This window comes from Notolepis coatsorum, assembly GCF_963971535.1.
Source record: "Notolepis coatsorum genome assembly, chromosome: 6".
Lineage (NCBI taxonomy): Eukaryota > Metazoa > Chordata > Actinopteri > Aulopiformes > Paralepididae > Notolepis > Notolepis coatsorum.
The window spans coordinates 116,606,561-116,632,705 of NC_140170.1; the positions used below are offsets into that span (position 1 = coordinate 116,606,561).

Consider the following 26,145-nt stretch of genomic DNA (forward strand, 5'->3'; position numbering starts at 1 on the left):
AACACATTCCCTGCCACGCACTTTCAGCATCTTATACCATTCTCTGCCAGTACTGTAAGTCTATGGAGATGTTCACCTTCTTTGCAGGGCTATAACTTTTTAAATTGTATTGCTAAATTGACATTACTATGGCCCATTCAACATCGATTATCTATCGTTCAGGATGTAGGAACGTTTTACTTTTTCATGCATACATTCATACGAAAATACCATCTAGAATATAAATATGTTTTTATCGTTTTCTGCAGTAATTCCTAGAACGTGAGATATAGACATAAATGCATATATAGATTATCAATGCCGTTTGTTGCCGATCCGAGCTAAAATTTCAACTGTACATGATCCTAAACGTTATGACTGATCATGCGCGGATGAACGGAGGGGGGGTCGTTTATAATTCCGTGATCGTCGTTAAATGCTTTATGTAGTATGGGTGATATATGGATCAGAGCGGTTTGCATGGATAATAATAAACAAACAGGCTGAAAGTAACGTCAGCCTCCTCTTACCGTTGGGCGATGAGACTGGAGCAAAAATATCCCAGTTATTTGATGGGGATCGAGTCGATGCATTTCTGGTTTGTATAATAATAATACACGCCCAAATCATGTCGATTATTGAGTTATGGCAGCGATCGCTACACATGGACGTGTGTATACAGTCCCGCAACGATATACGAGTGGCCGGACGCATTTCGGAGACGCACTGAGATCCAACCATCCATGTCCGGTTTGGCAACTCGCCGATCATCCACCAGGGGGCAGTATTGAAGCGTTGCAGAGTTGTGCCGGCTCACACAGCATCAGACCAGGCTCCGTGAGGGAAATATGAATAACATGGCGAAAATATGAAATATGATTTCAATAACGTCGTACGCCGTGGATTGGCAGAATTCGCATGAACTTGAAACCCATCGTACGACGTTTATGGCGCAGGATGTGTTAATGTCGTCTCCATGGCTCTAACTCTCTGGCCAGGATCTTTTTAAGAGTTTAATACAGACCTGTTAGACTATTACTGGACTCCACTGGGCTCCTATGGGTTAAAGGTCCAGGGACCTTCTAGATTAACACATTGGTCGCCAAAAACGACTTACGCCGTTTTTGCCCGCCATGCGTTGAACGCCAACAACGGCATATGCCGTTTTTGGGATCAACATTTAATTTTTTCGCCATAGCATTCATAATTCATCCAGCCAACCTCCGGACTCCAGCGGGACCCTGTATGAGATTGCAACGTCTCAATACTGCCGCTTGGTGGATGGTCGGGCGAGTTACACTCTCGCCAAAACCGGAAGTGCCGATCGGTGCATCGAGGAAATCCCTCCGGCAGTCACATCTTGTTACGGGACTCCAGACAAACAATATAGTGCATTTGGATCTCTTTCTAAACTTAATAATCGATATGATTTCGGCGTTTATTGCGCCATACAAACCGGAAATGGATGTAGGAGATCGGCGTCAAATAATTGGGATCTTTCTCCTCCAGTCTCATCGGTGAACGGTAAGAGGACACTAACGTTATTTTCAGCCCGATTGTTTATTCATTTCACTGCAAACCATCTGCTCAATATATCAACCCATACTAAATAAAGCCGTTACTGACGATCAAGGAATTATAAACAACCCCGCCCCCCTTTCCTTCACGCATGATGAAGCATAATGTATACCGATCATATACATTTGCATTTTTTAATATAGCGTGTATAGGAAAGAAACGCCAATCGATAATCTATATATGCTTCAGGGCCTATAACTACTGTTTTTGGAATTACAGCAGAAAAGATTAAAAACATACTTATATTCTTGACGCTAGTAACACAACAATGTATGAATGAAAAAACATAACGTTCCCACATCCTGAACGATAGATAATCGATGTTGAATGGGCCATAGTAATGTCAATATAGCAATACAATTTTAAAAGTTATAGCCCTGCAAAGAAGGTAAACATCTCCATAGGCTTTCAACGGTGGCAGACTGGCTATATTGATGGATATAACCCAATGGCGCCCAATGTGTTAAAGCATTTGACAAGGCAAAGGGAACCGAATGCACAGACGTGGTTTCATCCAGACAGTCTCTAGAAGTCAAACGGTAAAAGGGTCTATAGATAATCCTCCTTGAGATTCAAAACCCAACAGCCTCAATTACAATCAATGTTTTGAAACCATTGGAAAGGCATTAGCTACTTAGCTTAGACAAAATAATTATACCAGTGTGACACTGCCTTCGGCTCCTTAATGGTTAATGGATCATTTTAATCTATGCTTCTATGCTATATTACATTAAAAACACCTAGTGTAATCTGAACATTAGAAAGTAGGGATGCACCGATATTGGCCACAGATACCGATTGTTCAACTAACACTATCGGCCGATACTGATACTTGTATATTTGTATATAAGTATTTGTAATTTTTTTTAATTTTAATTAAAAAAATTTTTAAATTTAAATTTTTTTTTAATGAAACTACTGTATATTTGTATGTGTATGTTTGTATTTGTAGGCCTCTTTACTTACTTAAAAAAAAGGAAACATCAAGAAATATGTTTATGGTATTAATTCCACCATGCCATGTAGCACTATTTCTCTCCCAGTATCGTCTGGCGGCCTGCAGATGGATACTATTCTCTCAACCAGAGCTCTCAGCCAATGCAATAGAACCATTTTCATTGACAGTCGATTCGGCCAATTACGCCACACCGCTAGCACCCACCTCCTGCTGTTCTTACCACCAATCGGCAAGCGTTTATTCATTTTCTACTTTCGGGCATGCCGCCATTGATCTGCTTGCGACTCGAGAGCACAACAAACTTAACGTAGCTAATACCTTAGCTGCCCGGCCCGCCGGCGTGAATATTAAAGGCAACCAACTTGTGTTCGGCTTTTCTCTGATTGGCCGCGACCCCCCGCCCCCACGCGCAGGCAAGCGGCAGTCGTCCCACGTCCCAAATTAAATCCAAGGAGCAAGCGAGCGGCAGCGCGGGCAACCAACTTGTGTACCAACCAACTTGTGTTCGCTGTTCCAACCAACTTGTGTTCAGCTGCGGTAGCAGTGGAGCGCTATGAAATGCGCTGAACTAGAAAGCGTAACGTTATTATGTTTCGCGTTTTTAACAACCAACTACCAGATTCACTCATCACTGTACATCACTTCAGCTCCAGCAGCAGCTCCGTTGTAGGAAGCCCTTCAATGACAGCGCTCTCATATTTTGCGAATGCATAAACTGTACATCACTTCAGCTCCAGCAGCAGCACCGTTGTAGGAAGCCCTTCAATGACAGCGCTCTCATATTTTGCGAATGCATAAACTGTACATCACTTCAGCTCCAGCAGCAGCACCGTTGTAGGAAGCCCTTCAATGACAGCGCTCTCATATTTTGCGAATGCATAAACTGTACATCACTTCAGCTCCAGCAGCAGCAGCAGCGGGCTCCGTTGTAGGAAGCCCTTCAATGACAGCGCTCTCATATTTTGCGAATGCATAAACTATATCTTAAATTATGGCTATGTGTCTAATATATCGCTTATCAATGACTTCACGACAGCCATATTAGACACATCGCCATAATTTAAGATATAGTTTATGCATTCGCAAATATGAGAGCTCCGTCATTGAAGTGGGTGGTGGCACTAACAGTAGCGATTTTTATTGTTTTGTCATGACCAAACATAATCCCAACATAGATAGGAGGTGTACTGTATGTCAAATGTCGGTCATGTGGTGGAAGAGTTTAGTACAGTCACACAACAGAACACCAGTGTTTCTAGTAGATATGTTTATTAATATAAATAAACACCTCTGTCTGAACTGGTTCGACCAGCGCGTTGGTTCGACCAGCGCTTCTGCCGCGTCTCTCAGCGTAAAAGGGCGTGTGCTAGGGCGGTCACGTGTCCGTGTGGCCAATCGGAGAAACGCTGAACGAAAAGCTGAACACAAGTTGGTTGCCTTTAATATTCACGCGGCCCGCCGACCATCGCTCCACAGCATGACCAAATGAGACATAATGATTTTACTGCAACAAATGTTATAATAAAACAAAGCCTTTCTATACATTTGTCTGGTTGAAAACTTTATTAACAGATTGCAGAATGGGTAGTTGGGTACGGAATGAGCAACGGAATGGAACTGAGCTATGAACGGAATAATGCCTTGCTTACTTGCTGTGTTCGGGTAAATAATATGCTGATGTTATATTGAACGTGTAACACTAACTATATAACGTTATTAACTAACTAGCTACCGTACCGGGAGCTCACGTTGATGCCTGGATGGTGCTAACTAACTAGCTACCGTTCCGGGAGCTCACGTTGATGCCTGGATGGTGCTAACTAACTAGCTACCGTACCGGGAGCTCACGTTGATGCCTGGATGGTGCTAACTAACTAGCTACCGTCCCGGCAGCTCACGTTGATGCCTGGATGGTGCTAACTAACTAGCTACCGTACCGGGAGCTCACGTTGATGCCTGGATGGTGCTAACTAACTAGCTACCGTCCCGGCAGCTCACGTTGATGCCTGGATGGTGCTAACTAACTAGCTACCGTACCGGGAGCTCACGTTGATGCCTGGATGGTGCTAACTAACTAGCTACCGTACCGGGAGCTCACGTTGATGCCTGGATGGTGCTAACTAACTAGCTACCGTCCCGGCAGCTCACGTTGATGCCTGGATGGTGCTAACTAACTAGCTACCGTACCGGGAGCTCACGTTGATGCCTGGATGGTGCTAACTAACTAGCTACCGTCCCGGCAGCTCACGTTGATGCCTGGATGGTGCTAACTAACTAGCTACCGTACCGGGAGCTCACGTTGATGCCTGGATGGTGCTAACTAACTAGCTACCGTCCCGGCAGCTCACGTTGATGCCTGGATGGTGCTAACTAACTAGCTACCGTACCGGGAGCTCACGTTGATGCCTGGATGGTGCTAGCTAACTAGCTAACGTTCCGGGAGCTCACGTTGATGCCTGGATGGTGCTAGCTAACTAGCTACCGTACCGGGAGCTCACGTTGATGCCTGGATGGTGCTAACTAACTAGCTACCATCCCGGGAGCTCAGTTGATACCTACTAACTGGCTACCGTTCTGTGATTTGTTTACTTCGAGGTTGAAGAAAGTGCACTTTTAGGTTGAAAGAACGGGGGCCGGGGGCGGCGTTGTGCAGGTCGCGGCGCGTTTTGCCGCGACACAAATTGATGGATATTTATCGGCTACTGCCATCGGCACATTCGAGCTTATCGGCCGATAGGCCGATTGCAGTCAACAAGGCACTTATCGGCCGATACCGATACCCGACCGATACATCGGTGCACCCCTATTAGAAAGCATACACACACACTGTATCATCTGTGAACAGCAGACACCTCTGAACAGGAGAGAGTTGGCTTTTTAAAGGATCAATCTGTGCCTCTCCTACACACACACACACCCTATAAAATAACAGAGAGGCCAGGCAAGGGAAGAGAAACAGAGAAACATGGGAGAGAAATAGGGAGGCATGGAGAATCAGCTGTCAGGCTAGACTCCTAAAACAGGTGTATTACATACAAACACCAGACACACAGCCTCTTGAGGAATGTGCTTAGTCAACATGTCAGTGTTTAAATGTCCATGTTCACGAATCCCTGTAACAGTGAACAACTTCACTGCCAGTGACCAAGTACAATCACTAGGAGCAGAATAGAAAGACTAAAAGGCATCATCTTTTATACCAGTACTACTGCCATCTCAGTCATCTTTTATACCAGTACTACTGCCCTCTCTTAGTTATCTTTTATACCAGTACTACTGCCCTCTCTTAGTTATCTTTTATACCAGTACTAATAATAATAATAATAATAATGCATTTTATTTATAAGGCACCTTTCAAGGCACTCAAGGTCGCCGTACAACAATTTAAAAACAGTTAAATTCACAATCACAATCCATTAAAATATAAAATCAGACAAAATTAAATAAAATCAGACATACGCCTGCCTAAACAGGTGGGTTTTGAGGTGGGTTTTAAATGGGATGATGGAGTCAATGTTCCTGATGTCGGGGGGGAGGGAGTTCTCAGTCATCTTTTATACCAGTACTACTGCCCTCTGTCATCTTTTATACCAGTACTACTGCCCTCTCAGTCATCTTTTATACCAGTACTAGTTAGGGGTGCACCGATATATCGGTCGGGTATCGGTATCGGCCGATAAGTGCCTTGTTGACTGCTATCGGCCTATCGGCCGATAAGCTCAAATGTGCCGATAGCAGTCGCCGATAACTAACCATCCATTTGTGTAGCGTCAAAAGGCAAAAAAAAAAAATTCACTCGCGACCTACCTGCACAACGCCCGCCGTCCCCCCCACACACACACAAGCTACTGCATCAAAGTTACTATTTATGATTAACAAGGCATTCGTTTTGTGGCATTAACGTTATATAGTTAGTGTTACACGGACAATAACATCAGCATATTATTATTACCCATAGCAGCAAGGCATTACTCCGAGTCCGTTCATAGCCGGGAGGCAGAAGACTAACGTTACTGGTGAAAATGTGATTTACGTTGGAATACTCCTTTGCCAACTTGCTGTACTTTGCTTGCAGGTCTGCAGCCATTATTACTGGATTAAGAATAGCCCCAACTTTAGCCAACGTAACGTTATGGCTAAACCTTTAACATTAGTTAACCCTAGCTTTCGGTTAGCTGTTCAATGTTAATAACACAACCAAGCGAATCCATCAGAGCTCCCCATCAACACCGCTCTGTCGGGAGGATGGCATTTAAGAAAGTATCTGCTGTTAAAATGACACAAACATTCGTTTTGTGGCATTAACGTTATTATAGTTAGTTACACGTTCAATTACATCAGCATAGTATTTACCCGAAGATAGCAAGCAAGCCGTGCATAGCTCGGTTACATTCCGTTGCTCATTCCGTACCCAACTACACATTCTGCAATCTGTTAATAAAGTTTTCAACCAGACAAATGTATAGAAAGGCTTTGTTTTATTATAAAATTTGTTGCAGTAAAATCATTGTGTCTCGTTTGGCCATCCTGTGGAGCGCGCTGGTCGGCGGGCACTGCCGGGCAGCTAACGTATTAGCTTGTTGTGGTTCTAAGTTTGACTCGCATTCTCGCAAGCAGATCAATGGCGGCATGCCCCGAAGTAGAAAAATGAATAAACGCTTGGTGGTAAGCAGGAGGTGGGTGCTAGCGGTGTGGCGTAATTGGCCGAATCGACTGTCAATCAAAATGGTTCCATTGCATTGGTTGAAAGCTCTGGTTGAGAGAATAGTATCCCGCTGCAGGCCGCCAGAATGGTTCCATTGCATTGGTTGAAAAAAGCTCTGGTTGAGAAAATAGTATCCCTCTGCAGGCCGCCAGACGATACTGGGAGAGGGATCAGTGATACCATAAACATATTTCTTGATGTTTCCTTTTTTAAGTAAGTAAAGAGGCCTACAAATACAAACACACATACAAATATACAGTAGTTTCATAAAAAAAAATAAAAAAAATAAAATAAAAAATTTAAAAAAATTTAAAATACTTATTTTTTGCCACAATTATCGGTATCGGTATCGGCCGATTGTGTTAGTTGAACAATCGGTATCGGTATCGGTGGCCAATTTTCATATCGGTGCACCCCTAGTACTAGTGCCCTCTCTTAGTTATCTTTAGTTTTATACCAGTACTACTGCCCTCAGTCATCTTTTATACCAGTACTACTGCCCTCAGTCATCTTTTATACCAGTACTACCGCCCTCTTAGTTATTTTATACCAGTCCAGTACTACTGCTCTCTCCATCATCTTTTATACCAGTACTACTGCCTTCTCTTGTACTTAGTAATCGATTGTTAGACTAATACTTAGTCATTTAGTTATTTAGTGTTTTCTGTGCACAGCATGATTAGTCAACAAAGTCTGATGACTATTAGTAAAAGTTCTGCCAATACCAGTTCCTAATGATACAGCCTAAATAATACCAGTTCCAATACTTGAAAAAGTTTCATATTGTGGTATTTTGTTTTTTCTTTATTACATTTGGGTGTGGTGTAGTCACGCAGGGGATAATTAATTTTATATTAAGAGTTGTTGGATTTTGTTTTTCAACACCCAGTCAGTGTGAGATATGAGAGAGGTGACACAACAGACAGTGACAACTCTGAATGGTCTAGAGACTGGTCAGTTTTTTGTATTTGGTGGTTTGAAAGCTGTGGGAATGCACCAAGCAAGAATCAGTGGAGGTCCAGCTGACCAGGAGAAAATGGAGCTGGATTGGGCACACACTTCGAAGACACAAAACCGCAATAACCAAACAGGCATTAACCTGGAACCCACAAGGCAAGCGAGGCAGAGGAAGACCCAAAAACACCTGGAGAAGAGACACTGAGCAGGAACTCAAGACAAGGGGACTGACGTGGAAACAGCTGGAGAGGATGGCGCAAGACAGACGGGGGTGGAAACTTTTCATCAATGGCCTATGTTCCCAAAGGAATAAAAAGGCCTAAGTAAGTAAGGTTTGAACTAGGGCTGGGCGATAAAACGATAACGATAACTATCGCGATAAATTATTTCCTCGAAATAAACATGAAACGTGGTCGCAAAGTTTCGATATATCGATTTTCCAAGCTTGGATATGAGCACACGCACTAACAACCAATCAGTGAAGGAGATGGCCGAGAGCGAAGGAGACCCGCGCTGCACCTCTGGGTAGAGAGGTAGGACTCAAGGCTGGCTAGGCTAATTAGCTTGCACGGCGCTATTTTATATATTTACGTGCCGAGTGGGTGTGTGGCGTGAATTCTGATACCACGGTTATAGTAGTGTGTGGTATACGGTGGACGTCGTTGCAATGTATTGGGGCGGAACAGAGTATTTTAGGGATATTTAGTACATTGGAAACATAGCTGGCTAGGATAATTAGCTTGCACGGCGCAATTGTATAGTTTGGCTGGCTAGGATAATTAGCTTGCACGGCGCTATTTTATATATTTACGTGCCGAGTATGTGTGTGGCGTGAATTCTGATGCCACGGTTATAGTAGTGTGTGGTATACGGTGGACGTTGTTGCAATGTATTGGGGCGGAACAGAGTATTTTAGGGATATTTAGTACATTGGAAATATGACTGGCTAGGATAATTAGCTTGCACGGCGCAATTTTATAGTTTGGCTGGCTAGGATAATTAGCTTGCACGGCGCTATTTTATATATTTACGTGCCGAGTATGTGTGGCGTGAATTCTGATGCCACGGTTATAGAAGTGTGTGGTATACGGTGGACGTTGTTGCAATGTATTGGGGCGGAACATAGTATTTTAGGGATATTTAGTACATTGGAAATATGACTGGCTAGGATAATTAGCTTGCACGGCGCAATTTTATAGTTTGGCTGGCTAGGATAATTAGCTTGCACGGCGCTATTTTATATATTTACGTGCCGAGTATATGTGTGGCGTGAATTCTGATGCCACGGTTATAGTAGTGTGTGGTATACGGTGGACGTCGTTGCAATGTATTGGGGCGGAACAGAGTATTTTAGGGATATTTAGTACATTGTCATGGGATACACTGCTCGCTCTGGCTAACTGCTAACGTGCGCGGACTGATGACGACATCAACTCGAGACATTCGCAGCAGAAAAACAAGTCTATTAATAGCCCGTCCAGCGGCGCCGGGCATAAGAAGTTAATTAAACTAGACAGACATTATATCGACGATAATTATCGATATCGAGTTATATGAAAATAATTTTATAATTTTATCGCAATAAAGTTTTTGGCCATATCGCCCAGCCCTAGTTTGAACATGCATCTTCCTCAAAGGTCTGGACTTCTGTGACATGACTGTTCAGTGTCCACTCTTGCCATCTCCTCCTAGCCTTGATTTAAGAGCATAGATCAGAATTAAATGGTTCATCCGAGGGAGGCAGGACCATCCATCTTCTTTTGGGGGGGGGGGGGGGGGGGGGGGGGGGGGGCAGATCTGGTTTTGACGACACGCCGTAATTCGCAAAGACACAAATTTCACACGGTTTAAGTTATACAGCATGAACACAGATAATCATAATGCGTGCACACACACATCACTTCAGTCAAGTTGGCTACATGCCCAGGGAGGGTGGGGAGGATGTGAAGGAAATTTACTATGAAAATTAGGGAGAGAGAGAGAGAGAGAGAGAGAGAGAGAGAGATAGAGAGAGAGAGAGAGAGAGAGAGAGAGAGAGAGAGAGAGAGAGAGAGAGAGAGAGAGAGAGGGGATGGAAAGAGAGGGAGATAAAGAAAGAGAGAGGGAGCTAGAGAAAGAGGGAGATCGAGAGAGGGAGGGAGGGAGATAGAGGGAGGGAGGGAGGGAGATAGAGAGTGGGGGAAAGGGTGTTGAAGGAAGGAGAGAAGGCAATGGTGTGTGTCAGTTTGGATGGACAGGGAGAGACAGGGATCAGATAGAGAATGATTTTGAGAGAGAAAAAGAGAGAAACAAAGTCACATGTTGAGACAGAGACACACCCTCTCATTCTCCCCCTCTCTCTCTCTCTCTCTCTCTCTCACACACTCACTATAGCCTCGAGACACACAGGTAGGTAAGGCAAACACACCACAGCCAGGTACATGTGATGTGATGTACTCTTTTGTGTGGCATGACGGAGCTTGTTGCTTATCTTCTGTAAAAAGGAGTGGCCATGATTCATGATGATCAACCACACACACACACCCGCACACATACGTCACTGGATTTCCCCTACAGATAAGTGAATTAATCTGCAGGGCTTGATCACATAATAGCTACATGCAGGGTTTTCCCTGGCTTTCAACAATCCTTAGATGGTAACCTCAGGATTTGGGGGTTGAAGGCTAAATCAAATCAAATGTATTTGTAAGGCCTGACAACACACGTTAATGTCTCCATGGGCCGGACACGTCTTCTTTAACCCTTTCACTGCCACACGACAGAAGGTTAACCCTTTACTATCACACAGCTGGTGCTCTCTAATTTTAACCTAACTTCACCCAACTAGCTAGCTTTGTGTGTTACATTTGTAAATGTGAAAAAGTATTTTTACATTCAAAGAGCCTAAAAGTCAAATCTCTACCTCGGCACGGATTTCTACCGGTATACCGGTTCAACCTCTATACCGCCCAGCCCTATTGGAACTAGAGTTGTTCCGATACCGATACCAGTATCGGAAATGCCACCGATACTGCCTAAAATGCTGGTATTGGTATCGGCCGATACACGTGAATTGTAGCCTCCGATCCCATGATGTAATTTATCTCCTGCCGAGTCCTGCGGAGAGTAAGGATTATAAAATGAACATGTTTTAAAGTGTGATGCTGTGTCATTTTAACAGCAGATACACTTTCTTAAATTCCATTGTCCCCGACAGTGCGGTGTGACGGGGAGCTCGGATGGGATGTGTTTTGCTGGTGTTATGATAGCATTAGCTGAAAAGCTAGCTAGTTGGAACAACATCCGCCCGTTACATCAAATCAGATGATCGCCTGTCCTTTCTCCAGGACCTGACACTGTCCGTGGCGTGACCGTCTATCAACAATAATGCACCCACGGTGAATCGTATTTAAGTTAAGTAGCTACTGACTAGCGTTAGCTGACTAACGTTATCAAATGTCAATGCAGGAAGACGAGCTAGGTCAGCTAGCTTAGCTTGATAACGTTACCGTGTCTAAAGTTGGTGCTATTCATAATCCAGCAATAATGGCTGCAGACCTGCAAGCAAAGTACAGCAAGTTCCAAGTGCCAAAGGATAAGAGTCTGAGGCGGAGTTTCAAAAGAGAATGTTGAATATTTATTTTGCATCGAAAATCACAACATTCGAACGTTCTATCTGCCACTAGCTTACAGACTGAGTAGGGTATATCTGCAGAGCCACTGGGTAGCGAGTGAAACACCGTTTAATGTCCGTGTGGATCATTGGAGTAGGGTATATCTGCAGTGCTGCAGCCCCATACTCATTGATTAATGATACTAATACAAATCTATACAATCACCTGTTGTTGAATAAATACCATTACTTTCTAGTTATTACTAAAAAACAGTATAACAGTATCTGTGTATAAAAAAAAAAAAAAAAAAAGTATAATTTATATAATTTTTTTTTTTTTTTTGTATGCACTGGTATCGGATACATATCGGTATCGGCCGATACCCAAAGCTTAGGTATCGGAATCGGATCGGAAAGGAAAAAATTGTATCGGAACATCTCTAATTGGAACCCATTCTGAAGCCATGTGCAAAGAAAAGATTCAGGAGCCTCATGCAAAAAGAGCATACTAGGCTAAATACTGTGTGTGATACCTGGGGGTTTGCCTGTGGGGGTTCTCAACAATAAGCAAGAGTCTGATGTCAGGTAGGTAGGCTGGTGTAGAGGAGTAGAGAGGCAATTCCACTCTCTGATCTACACAAAGCCTCCTATAGACCCACTCCGCCTAATGGACAAATATAATGGCACTGGTGCAGCACTAGGGCTGGGCGATAAAACGATAACGATCGCGATAAATTATTTCCTCGAAATAAACATGAAACGTGGTCGCAAAGTTTCGATATATCGATTTTCCAAGCTTGGATATGAGCACACGCACTAACAACCAATCAGTGAAGGAGATGGCCGATAGCGGAAGGAGACCCGGAAGGAGACGCGGAGGTAGGACTCAGTAAACAAGGCTGGCTAGGGCTAATTAGCTTGCACGGCGCTATTTTACAGTTTACCTGCCGAGTTGGTGTGTGTTTTGAATTCTGAGGGTAACTGTTATAGTAGTGTGGGGTATACGGTGGACGTCGTTGCAATGAATTGGGCGGAACAGAGTATTTTAGGGTCATTTTTAGTACATTGTCATGAGATACTCCGCTCGGAAACGAGGCTGGCTAGGGCTAATTAGCTTGCACGGCGCTATTTTACAGGTTACCTGCCGAGTTGGTGTGTGTTTTGAATTCTGAGGGTAACTGTTATAGTAGTGTGGGGTATATGGTGGACGTCGTTGCAATGAATTGGGCGGAACAGAGTATTTTAGGGTCATTTTTAGTACATTGTCATGAGATACTCTGCTTGCTTTGGCTAACTGCTAACGTGCGCGGACTGATGACAACATCAACTCGACTCTCGAGACATTCACAGCAGCAAAACAAGTCTATTAATAGCCCGTAAATCGGCGCCGGGCATAATAAGTTAATTAAACTTGACAGACATTATATCGACGATAATTATCGATATCGAGTTATATGAAAATAATTTTATAATTTTATCGCGATAATGTTTTTGGCCATATCGCCCAGCCCTATTGTTACAAAGGATCAGATTAAACCGAATATATATATTTATTGATTGATATATATTGCATAGTATTTGTATATCATTTGATATCCCTTGTATATTCCTTGTACATATACACGGAATATCCCTTTAGCCTAGTACAGACCATAATATTTCATTCTCCTATTGGACAGCGGTCCACAGGCGCCAGGGCCATGCCTCCAGAGTCAGGTTCAAGGCCACCGTCAAGACATGTCTGTACATGCCCGGCCTTGCCCAGGGATACGAGACAGAAATGAGGTTGGCACTAGATTGTTCGCCGTGCATATAAATATGGCGCAGGTGAATACAGAAGTAGAGTTACCCAATAAGTTGAAGCCTCACCCACGATACTCCGTGCGGTGAAGTATGGCCTGTTTGGCCCCAAGTAGAGCATTGAGACCGCGTGCGAATTGATAACTGAATTGTCAGAGTTTGGCGCTGTACCGTCGAGTGCGACATATTTCTATTAAGTAAGTAATAGTCTATTTGTGTATAGTGTATCGTGCGGCTAAAGTTCTACAGTGACCAGCATCACCAACGCTTCCTCGTATCAGCTAGAGTGCTTATCCAGGCTGGGCTGCTTTCATGGCGCTTTCACCCGAGGAGACCTAGACGAGAACCGTGTGGACATGTACACTGGATTAATCTACCCGACGACTACATAGCCCTTTGCGGCTGGATTATATTTGTTTTGGTCCTGTGATTTATGGAGCGGAGAATCGCTGACGCCTACACGTGTGGGATTTACCCTGTGAGGAGCCACGTCGAGTCTGCGCCTCAGAGAGCCTGAGGCCGGCTAGCTTTCTTCACTGTGGAGCTACAGTCTACGGAGAACAGCTGTATTCGTCTGTGGATCAAGAGACTATTGCACCGTCTCCTGTACTTGGAGTCTCCTTAGTCATCGTTGACCAGACTCTCTACTACCGACAGATCCTCTACCCCTGCTGGCTTACAACCGGGGGGACCCTTCCAGTATCTCCCGCTATATATTACTAGTGTACCATAGATATAATTCCCTAAGATTCAGGTTGTATAATTACCTCCTGCGTAACCAGAGAATGGACATTCATTATTGATTTGCCTACGCACATTCCTTTGCCTTATAAGCGCATCCAAAGTAAAATAGAGAAGTATATTATGTACCTTTTGCTGCAATAAATACTTAATTACCACTTTGTGTGGAACCGATTCATTGTGGGAAGTGTTCATCATATTTATATATCATGTACTGTATGGCCAGTAATTAAAGTACATAAAGCGGTAGTGGTTTAATGATACCATACTTATCAATACAGTCAGGGAATTGTACCCCTCAGTTACACCTATGGTGCACCATAAAGACACAACAGGTCAGACATGCTTGCTTTCTATGTCCATTCAATCTTCATGCGTGTGTGTTAGGGGTGTAACGGTACACAGAAGCCATGGTTCGGTACGTACCTCGGTATTGGGGTCACGGTTCGGTACAACAGAAAAAATATATTTATAATGATTATTATTAATAAAAAAAAATTTTATACATTATATTTATGATAATTATGATAATTATTATTATTATTATTATTATTATTATTATTATTATTATTATTATTATTATTATTATTATTATTATTATTAAATAGAATAATTTTCTATAGGCTTGCCGTGGTAATTAGTGATACTGGTGTCGTTCTGTGTTCAGGCATCCACTTGCTTACTGCCCCTTTAAACTCCAGAGAGAATTTTACTTCACGACGACACTGAATACTAGAGAACAGATGACATATTACAACAATGGCAGAGGATTATTTGGATTTAAACACAGTGCAGCTCAGATGATCTGTCCGGAAAAGTATGTTTCTTCTTTTTATTTGATTGAGCCTGTGAGTCCGGCGGGGGAGAATGTTGATGCGTTTGTTGGCGCGCGTGTGTGTCGGCGACACGTGTGTGTTTCTTTCCATTGGTTTCATTTGGTTAACGTTATTGGGCGCACAAGAAAACGAAAGAAAACTGTAATGACCCTGCAGCTGTTCCAATGTAAATGTGCTACATTCTCCTCCGTGCACTTTCGCCGCTCTGAAGTCTGAGCTCGGTGTGCCCGGCCACGCGCGCTGTTCTCGCACAGACCTCGCGAGTGCCTGCATGTGGGTGTGTTTACGCTGTGGGGCGTATTCGTCGCATGGGTGCGCGTACCGCACCGTGACGGCCGTACCGTAAATTCGCGGGACGAATACACGTACCGTTACACCTCTAGTGTGTGTGGGACGTGTGTGTGGGACGTGTGTGTGTGCAGTCTTGCATTTTTGTTGTTGTGAGGATAGAGATAATCTGTTAAAGTGAGGAGATTTTGCTAGGTCCTCACTTTAAACTAGGTAATTTTAGGGTTTTGGGAAATCAACTCCAGGAGGGACATCTCTACCAAATTACATATCCGAGCTTGGTCCCAGTGTGATTGTGGTAAGGGACTATGTTAGGTATGAGTTTCCGTAGGGCTTGGGATTGGTGATGGTTATGGTTAAGCGTTAAGGTAAGGGCCGGGGGAATAAATGTTGTCAATGGCATGTACTGTAGTGAATAATGTGTGTGTGCGTGTGTGAGAGAGAGCGAGAAAGGTGTGCCGCGTTTTATAGACATAAAACCCATTTAGTTCATTCCAGGGGTGGGAATCACCAGTTTCATCACAATACGATACGATATCGATTCTTTGGACAACGATACGATATTTGCCGATATCACAAAGTCTGCCACGATACAATACAATTCGATTCAGGTGCCTGCGATCGATATGAGACGATATTATATGCCGCCCATTTAACACAATCAGTAACATTTAGATCAACTCAAAAAGGGCAACGGAAATACCATTTGACATTTTTATTTTTGAGCTCTTCCAGACATTTAAATGAAAAACAATCTATTGTTTTTAATACAAATGGACCTCCGTCCTGTTCACTATAAAGTGCCAAGTTTTGATATATTGAGCTTTAAACTTTAAGTAAATTTTTTGGGAACTCACAACACTCACAACACTAAAACCCCTTCCTCTCCCAAATCCTTCCTACAATTGTTTTATGTTGCATGATGATCATGAATACATTTATTATGTATTTTATTTTTTTATTATTTTTTAAACAAACACATAAACAAACATGACAACACACGATAAGATATACAAGCATTAATTGTCAGGGCACATCCAATGAGATCACATTTTAGTTAATTGTCTTATATAAGATATACCCCTAATACCTGTTATCTAAAAAACCTACACACATATGCTCCAGCTCGAACACCCCCCTCCCGGACCCCACCTTGAGAAGTACCTCCACTATCCCTCGCACCTAACCAGACACTACCATTATAAGCTAGCTTTTATTCTCTCCACCACTTCTAACCACATTGACATTTTGGATTCATTGAGACCCAGAATTCTTGCTGTAGATATTTCTTGGTAAATGACCGAGATATGTAAGAAACCAAACTTTACGGCAAATTTTTTCCGGTTGAAACCAGCGTGATGCGATCAGCTTTTTAGCTACTGTGATCCCCGATAAAACCAATCTCTTTAGCTGTGGATTCACTGCAAACTCAAAAACATCATTCAATAGTAATACCGAGGGGTGTACAGGTATATTCCAAGATACGAGTTTTGATATTTGTTGGGTCACATCTTTCCAGAATGCCTTAACTGGTGAGCAGTCCCAATACATGTGCATAAATGTCCCTTCGTCCCCATTTGTACATTGGGAGCATTTGGAGTCTTGTTTAAGCCCCATTCGGCACAGTCTTATAGGAGTCAAGTATGTCCTGTGAATATAGTTAAGATTGATTTGTTGATGATCCGGGTTCCTTGATGTAAGTCGGACATTTGCCCAGGCTCCTTGCCAATCAAAGTCATTTTCCAGGTCTGGTATATCCCTCCTCCAGACAGAGTCTAGTTGGAGGGTTTCATACGAGGACGTTAGTAATTGATGATAAAATTCTGAAACAAAACCTCTCGATGTCTCTCTTTCGTAGAAGAATTTGTGGTATCTGTGGTGTTCAATTGGTCTGTCTAATGGAACACTGTGAGACTTCAAACATAGCTGTAACTGTTTGTAAAAAAGCCATGTGGACTTGGTGAGATAAAAAAAATTGCGTATTTCTTTATCACTACAAAAACCCTGTTTGTTAAAAACATCCCCTAATGAGTATGCCTTGCTCTTCCCATATAGGGAATCTTATAGGTCGTTTTCCAATTAAGAGTGCATTGTTATTGAATAAGGGAGTATGATTGTGCCATTTTTGTGGGTTAGGATATTTTTTTTGTGATTCACGCCATATCCGGATCGCATGAGTAATTATGGGGCCAAATTTTCGTTCACAGTGCTTGATTGGTAGTTTAGTGTATGCTATGTCCTTCAGTCTATGTGGGGCTACTATGTTTTCTTCTAATTTTCTCCAGGATACTAATGCTTGGGGGTCAAACCATGTTGTCAAATCTGGAAATGCCATGCCACCATCTGCTTTATTTCTCTGTGCGGTGGATCTTTTTATACGTGGTGGTTTGTTATTCCAAATAAATTTGTATGTGGAGGAGTGTAATCTTTTCCAGTAACCCTCTGGAGGGGGTAACGGTAGCATTGAACTGAAGAAGTTGATTCTAGGTAGTACATCCATCTTAACTATTGATATCCGTGCTTGTACTGTGTTTTTAAGTTTTGCCCATCTATCAAGGTCGTCTTTGATTTTGTTTTGGATTTTTGTGTAGTTGTGCTTCACCGTTTGTCTTATGGTGGGGAATATTTCCACTCCCAAGCATCTGAAATGTTTTACCATCGGTATCTCTCCTGGGAGGGTTGTATCTTTTTTTGCAGGGGTGTTAAGTGGAAGGAAAGCCGACTTCGGCAAATTTATCTTAAATCCCGATAAATCACCAAAGTCCTCAATCAACTTGAGCAGATGAGGCAATGTGGTGTTGGGGTTTTGCATGAACAATATTACGTCGTCCGCATATAAACACATTTTTTGTTGTGTGCCCTTGATTACGATTGGTTCTATGGATTGGGATTGTCTTATATATTGTGCTAAAGGCTCTAATGATAGATTGAACAGTCCGGGACTAAGAGGACAACCCTGTCTGGCAGAGCGTGATACCGGAAAGATTTTGGTATACATTTATTATGTATTGTATTTTTTATGTTTAAATATCAACATTATCTGTCCACCCTCAGTACATTTACTATGAATATAATAGTCGTCGGACTTCATCTGATCTTTCCAAACGCACACACACACAAAGGGAGAATGCAGATGCATTGCATCAATCCTATTGGATCATTGATAATAGATCGATATATCAATCTCGATCGATGTATCGTCCCACCTAATTTCTTGCATATCAGTGCCCACATTAACTCATTCAGCGCCGGAGAGATATGCCCGATATAGGTCTAGAACACCACCGCTTTAATCAATGGGGGGACTGCAAGATTTACGAGTGCTTAAAATATATCTTCAATTATAGCTATGGGTCTAATACACCCGTCGATTATCAGTGAGTTGCTTCCAGTCAACATGTACAAAACGGATTGTTTTTTAATCGTTACATTTCCGTTTTACACCATTTTGAATATGAATATAGTTTGTGATTCTTAGTAATTCCAGGAAAAGACGCGATAATAGCCCTTTAGTGGAATACACTAAAAACGTTGTAATTTTTCGCCTGATTATCGAATCTTCCTGAAATCAACGCTAGATCATTATTATTATCCTTCCTCGTGCAAGAATGAAAAGGGCCTCGTAGCGCGAGGCTCCTCCAGTCCCCTTCTGCACTCAACGGCACACAGCGACACACACACACAGAGACAGCGTCAATCGGGGTAGAAATAAATATCAGATCAACGATCAAATTTATATATAGTGTTCTTACCTTGTATCTGATGTAATGCAAAAGAAATAATCCAATTATCTGATCGCCATTCCAAATACTGCTCGTGGAGGTCCGTACCACATTACCGACCGTTACACACTGACGGGCGGGCGGGGTTACTGTTCCATGCCATCGTTGTTGAGGCCTACCTTGTCTGAGTATTTAAACCCCCTTTGTTTCATTATTTAAAAATGAGAACATAGCGTCAACTCTGTCTGTCCAACAAATGCATTGCATACTAGTCACTGAAAATGAATTAAAAACAGACTTAGACGGACAGACACAGTGGATCCATGTAGCTGCATAACGTTAAGATCACAGTAAGCTCTCTATAGATGTTGAGCTTCATTATGTAAAATGTCCGGTTTCACCGGTAATACCGCTGTTCTCATGAGTTTATTAGTCATGGGAAATTTCACATCACTGTGGCAACCCTAGTGTGTGTGTGTATATGTGTGTAACCTGAGTCATGGTAAAATGAGATTGTTTTACATAGGTATCATTGTGTCAGAGGCTGATATGAGAGAGAGAACCCTACAGAAAAACAGAATGAGAGAAAGATACACACGGCAGACAGACAAGAAGAAAGGAGAGACAAGGCGAAAAAGAGATGGATGGGAGAGAAGAAAGAAAGAGAGTAGAGAAAGACTATCTGTGCTTCTGTAGGTTACGTTCTCTTCTCTCTCTAATCAGGAATACATGAGTAGCCAATCAGCACACATACACACTAAAACACTGCATGCATGCACATACACACAGACACAATAAAAACATTGAAGGATTTTGATCTTTCTTTCTAAAACATCCCTGTGAATCCACAGATCCCAGGCCCTGCTTTAATTATTCAAATGTCTCTCTCTCAGTCTTCCTGTCAATGTGTGTAGTCTGTTCATATATCTACGGGGCTCTACGCTAACTTTTCCCCCAAAGGAGCACATGTGCTCCTAAATGAAAAACAAAGAAATTTAGGAGCACAGTGAAAAGTTGTGTGTGTGCGCATACTAAGGGACAAAGATCTGTGCAATAGCACATACCACCAAAATCACACATTGGCCCATGCCTACTAGACGCAAAGGATATCGGTTGTCCAGCTGCTTTTGTATATTGTAGTGTTGTCACAATACCAACATTTTGACTTTGATACCGATAGGAAAGATAATGGAATATATTATTAGATGACAGAACATGGAAAGTTCTTTATACAATTCTTTAATTAATTATCATTTAAAGTAATATTTTGAATCCATTTATTTATTATTTAAACGTAAATAATAATAAAAAAAAATACAATTATTCTGTTACAGCTGCTGAGCTATATACTATAGCTAATGTCCATCAATATCTTCCTTTGATGAAATAGGTTCAGAAATCAGGTTTGTTAGCAGAGAGAGGAGAGAGAGAGAGGAGAGGGGGGCATACAGGAATGGCGAGGATGCAAAGCATGTTAGACCAATGGACCCGTTGCTCGCGGAGTTTACATAGAAACCGCACGACTGGCGAGAGAAGATGCCAAAGAGTTGTCGAACGCAGGGCTGAATAGCTAGATGTCATAGCTTCTAAAATTGAAGGTCCGCGCTGCTCTGTGTCTATAATGAAATGACAATTGCCCGTCGCCTCGACACTGTTGACACGCCCACTACGCATGATCTAGTGTGTTTGTGTGTGTGCAAGTGTCTGTCTCTGTGTGTGTGCGTGCACACGCATGTAGGGCAGGCTGTTCATAAATAGGGCTGGGTATCGAAATACTATACTTTTATGGTATCGATCGGATTGCTTCAATACTATAGTATATATAAAAATGCTGTGGTATCAAAATATAATCTCATCTGTGTCAGTAAACCAATAAGCAAGCATGTGTGTGTGTTTGTGTGTTTACCTCTGGTTCCTGTAGCCATGTCTGCCACCTTTTGAAAAGCATCCAGGAATGAGCCAGTCACCAAGATGGTTGACCTGTCAACAAGACACGCATCAATTACAACACATTCCAACATTTTATAAAACCTCAAATTTATAACATTTTAGATTTATAGCACATTGTTTTACACAATAGAATTACGGTTAATAACATTACATCTACTTAGTGGCATAGTCATGGGTAGGACATTTACAGTGTGGGGGTGGATTTCCAGACTTTTTAAGAACGATTATGTCAAAATAATTGTCCGTACTCCCCAGCTCTCTGGAGAAACCCTGCATGATGTAACATGGGGATATGAGATGGGTTTGATCAAAGCACTGGCAGAGAGGACAATGTCATCCACAGTTGGAATGTTAAAGGGCTTTTTGTAATGGTAGTTCGAATTACAGTTTTTTTTATCCACTTTTTCTCCTCCTATTTTTTTCTTGTATTTTCCTCCCATCCCAATTTTGTCATTATGCCAATTCCCCCCTCCCCTTCCTGGTTGTTGTGCGGCATGTGCCCCCTACTTGCCGCTCTAGGGAGCCCTGAAGTCTATCACATGCTTCCTCCGATACATTCCTTCCTACCTCACCCAGATGCGTGTATGTCTTCTACGACGGAACTGAGTTTCCGCGTTCGAGTTTTGTGCTCTGATTGGCCAGGTCATGTGACATGTGCGCCAATCGTGGGACAGCAAGTTCTGCGCCTATTTCCGGGTCTAACAGCCTGCAAACTACCTGGCGTTCTATCGCCATGCTCTAAGACAAACTCTAACCTTAACCAACTTCGAAAGAGCGCCTAAGCTTAACCAGTGTAGAAACTTGCGGTCCCACGATTGGGCGTACATGTCACATGACCAGAAATTACCTGGCCAATCAGAGACGCGGAAACGCAGTTCTGTTGTAGGCGGTAGGGCTGGGTGATATGGCCTAAATATGATATCACGATATTTTCTGACCTTTCGGCGATACACATCACGACACATATTTTTTTCCCCAAACAATTCATTATGAGGCTTACCAAGAATGTATTTGAGTTTGCAAGCTAACATTAAAGACAAAATAAAATACCCATGCATTTAGCATTTTTATATTATATATTAGATTTAGATTATTGGATTAGATTATATATTGCATATATTTAGCAATGAGATATTATATGATTTAGATATGAAATATGATTAATTGAAAATGGGGGACCCTGGTGTAAACAAGATGAAAGTCTTTCTCTGGTCTGCATCCCCTTAACAATTGTATGTATTGAGCTGTACTGTACCCATTCTGCAATATGTTAATAAAGTTTTAAATCAATCAATCAATCAATAAATCAATAGCATTTTAGCATTTTTATGAAACTACTGTATATTTGTATGTCTCTAAATGTTTTGATGAATTGAAAATGGAGGACCCTTATGTAAAAAAGCCGAAAGTCTTTTTCTGGTCTTCATCCTCCAGTCAGTCCACTGTTGTTGTATTGAGCTGTACTGTATTGTACCCATTCTGCAATCGTTAATAACGTTTTCATTCATTCAATCGTTCAGCCGGCAACAGAATAATTTTGATTGACAGTCGAGTCTGCCAATTACGTCACACCGCTTGCACCCGCCCTGCTGTTCTTAGCACCAATCGGCAAGCGCTATGCGTTTTTTACTTTCCTCTGTGTCCGCCATTGATTTTGACGAGAGCTCAGCTCAACGACAACAACAACAGCTCCCCGCGGCCGACGAGTGATTACCAGCGCACCGCAGCATGACTTAAACGAGGCATAATGATTTTACTGCAACGGATGTTATAATAAAAGCCTTTCCATACATCGGTCTGATTGAAAACTTTATTAACAGACCGCAGAATGGGCACGCACAACTCAGCACGGGCTGAGATATGAACAGTAATGTTTGCTATCTATGTCGTCATCGGACGTTGCTATGTTTGGGTAAATACGCTGATGTTATTGAACGTGTAACTATATAACGTTAATGCCACAAAACGAATGCCTTTGTTAATAATAAATAGTAACTTTGATGCAGTAGTGTGTGTGTGGGGGCGGCGTTGTTCAAACGTTTGAACGGGTGTGGACCAGATTGACGCGACACAATCCTCTTGGGCAAAACATCACGATATCCACGATACGTTAAAAAAGTGTATTGTTAATGAACTGTACTTGATATTTATATAATATCGTCATATCGCCCAGCCCTAGTAGGCGGCATTCAGGCCACCCAGATCCCTTCCTCGTTGTGCAGGCGCCCTGACCGACCTGTAGGAGTCGCTGTTTACAATGACCAGATTACCACCCACCGGCTTCCCTCCCGCTGACACTGCCAATTGTGTGAGTATGACGACCGACCAAGCTGGAGGCACCGCTGACAGCTGGATTCGATACCCGTGTCTCTGTGGTGGTAGACGGCCGCCCATAGTTCAAATTAAAGTTAGGCCTAAAAAAAAAATGGTTTGTTTCCGGTTGCCGACCGACCCTGCCGATTTAGGTGCGACCCAATATATTTTATGAGTTTTAAAAAAAAAACTATATATATATTAAAAAGAAAATCCAATTTATTTATTTTTTTTGAATAAAGTTTCATAGAAATCTTAGTCAAACCTTTAGTATTATGGATATTAAACATGCTGGCAGAGTACATGCATTCATGTTGTTGTGAACATTTTAACACTATGATCGCCGGGGACGAGTTAAGACGTCATTCCTAGCCATGCTCATTCTGCCGAAGACGCCGTAACTCGTCTTTGATGTCTGTTATGTGTGTCATGTGCCCTGATCAGGCGTTCCTAGTGTGATGTGTCATGTCTAGATGTAGTCCTCTGTCCTAGTGTGTAGTCCCCATTGTTTTTCCCCAGGTGTATCCAATTACCATTAACCCAGGTGTGTGTCGTCTCGTCATCCCCTTGTGTATAAGTAGTCCGTCATCCCTTCCGTCTGGGGCTGATCCTGTCTGTATAGTCCTGTGTTTGTCTGTCTATTATTTGATGTTCATTTCAGTTACGAAAAACCATGGTAACTATTAATTAAAATATTCTTTATTTAGATACTTTGGCTGCCGTCTCCTTATTGTGTAACATTGACAAGTTAACAAGCCTTCCTGTAGTCAATGGTTACGTAATAATGTCAATATTTCAAAAATCTGTCATCGAAATCATATTTCCTTTCCGGAGCCCTGAGACACATTGCAAAGCTCCACTCAACTCTCTAGCGGTTCAAGAGCGCCATCTGGTGGCCGATCGGCAGATCGCCAACCGGAAATGAGCCTTTGAACGGGAAGTGCTCATCCATATGTGGTCCGGGCACTCGCTATCGTTAGAGAGACTCCGTCTTGATACAGTGAACATCGATCGGTGCAAATAACTCGAAAAAACAACATGATTTGGACGTATATACTATTATACAACCTGGAAATGGATCGGGCATTTCTCCATCCCATAATAGAAAAAATTCTGTTCCATGCTCATCTGCCAGCGGCGCGAGGAAGCCACGGTAAGATTCAGCGTTATATTCTAACGTGTTCCATATAAACTGCTATGATGAACATACAGTATGACCCACTCTGGATGAATCATCTAACGCTGCCCACGGAATTATAAACGATCCCCCGCCCATCCGGTCATCATCAGATGATACGCAGTAACTTCTAGAACCACGTCCAGTTGAAATTTTTTATCTCGCGCCGATTGCTATCAAACTGTATTTCATCATCAATATAATGCATTTGGAGCTATAAATCAAGTTCTGGAGAAAGCTGCAGAAAATGATAAAAACATACTTATACTTTAGACCATATTTTAGTATGAATATGTGAATGAAAAAGTTTAACGTTGCTACACCCTGAACAATACATATAGGACATTGAATGGGCCATAATAATGGCAATTTAGCAATAGAATTAAAAAAGTTATAGCCCTGCAAAGAAGGGGAACTTCTCCATAGACAAATAGAGCTGGCGAGGGATGGTAAATTATGAATTTAACCCATGGCGATTAAATTGTTAATTAAATAAAGAAATTCCCTATCCATAGTCGCCGTGGGAAAGAATAAAATAAAAAAATAAAATAAAATAAATTCCCTACCTACCCATGGCCTTAACTGACAACCAACAGGAAACAAACAATATTTTTTGTTATGCCTTAAGACCAAAAAGAAACCACCAAACTAAGATTTCAAAGTGGGAAAAACAGACGTAAACTGACTGGAGGTACCCCCCCATAACCAAATAAATAATACGTCATATATATATAAATGTACTTAACTAGCTCCTTTTCCTTCTAACAAAAGATAATTGTCAAGAAAAATAAGTAGCTTGTGGTTTTCAAAATCGACAGACCTTGAAGGCTAACATCCTTTTGGAACAGTCTTCCAGAGGAAAGTACTGCACACATCACAGACACTGGTCTACACAGACCTTCAGATACCTCCTGACCTGACCACACCACTCATGGATCATTGAGCTGCAGTGAATGATATGATTGGCCAACTGGATGGAATTGTATATCCGACTTAGCTATTGTTCACAATTGCACCCAATTAAAAGAAGATACTGTGTCATGCGCACATGGGAAGTGAAATGACAGAAGCAACAACTTAGCAGTGTTCTTGAATAGGCCCGTTCAACTGTATTTAAGAATACCTTTTTTTAAGACCTTGAAATATGATAATTCCACCCATCCATCTATCACAGAGTGTAGGGGCTCAAATCAGATATGCACAGAAGCAGAATGCATAGAGCTGTTGGTGTTCATTTCCATGTAACTTACAGTCAGTGGGGCAGCCCCAGTGGAGCCAGAGAGGGGGACAGATGCTCTGCCAGCCCAGTGTCAGGAGTGCAACTAGAGCCCTGCTGACACACACACAGCCAGCCGCCATCAATGGACCTATTGTCAGTCTGTGTGTGTGTGTGTGTGTGTGTGTGTGTGTGTGTGTGTGTGCATGTTCTATTAAGTCACGTCTATAATGTTCTGTAGAAGAGTGTGCATGCACACACGTGCACATACATACAGTGTTTCCCCTAGGATTTTTTTCAGGGGGAGGTGGTAGGCCCCCCAAAACAACTAGT

General features: G+C 42.3%; 1 protein-coding gene across 2 annotated transcripts in view; it reads right to left on the reverse strand.

The window, feature by feature from the left end:
• Nucleotides 1-26,145, reverse strand: part of mtss1 (MTSS I-BAR domain containing 1) — a 240,893-nt gene that overhangs the window by 79,798 nt on the left and 134,950 nt on the right. For both annotated transcript variants that reach the window (XM_084316508.1, XM_084316507.1), the window contains exon 3: nt 21,063-21,136. In XM_084316508.1, the coding sequence (XP_084172634.1) occupies nt 21,063-21,136 (74 nt within the window). The remainder of the gene's footprint in view (nt 1-21,062; nt 21,137-26,145) is intronic.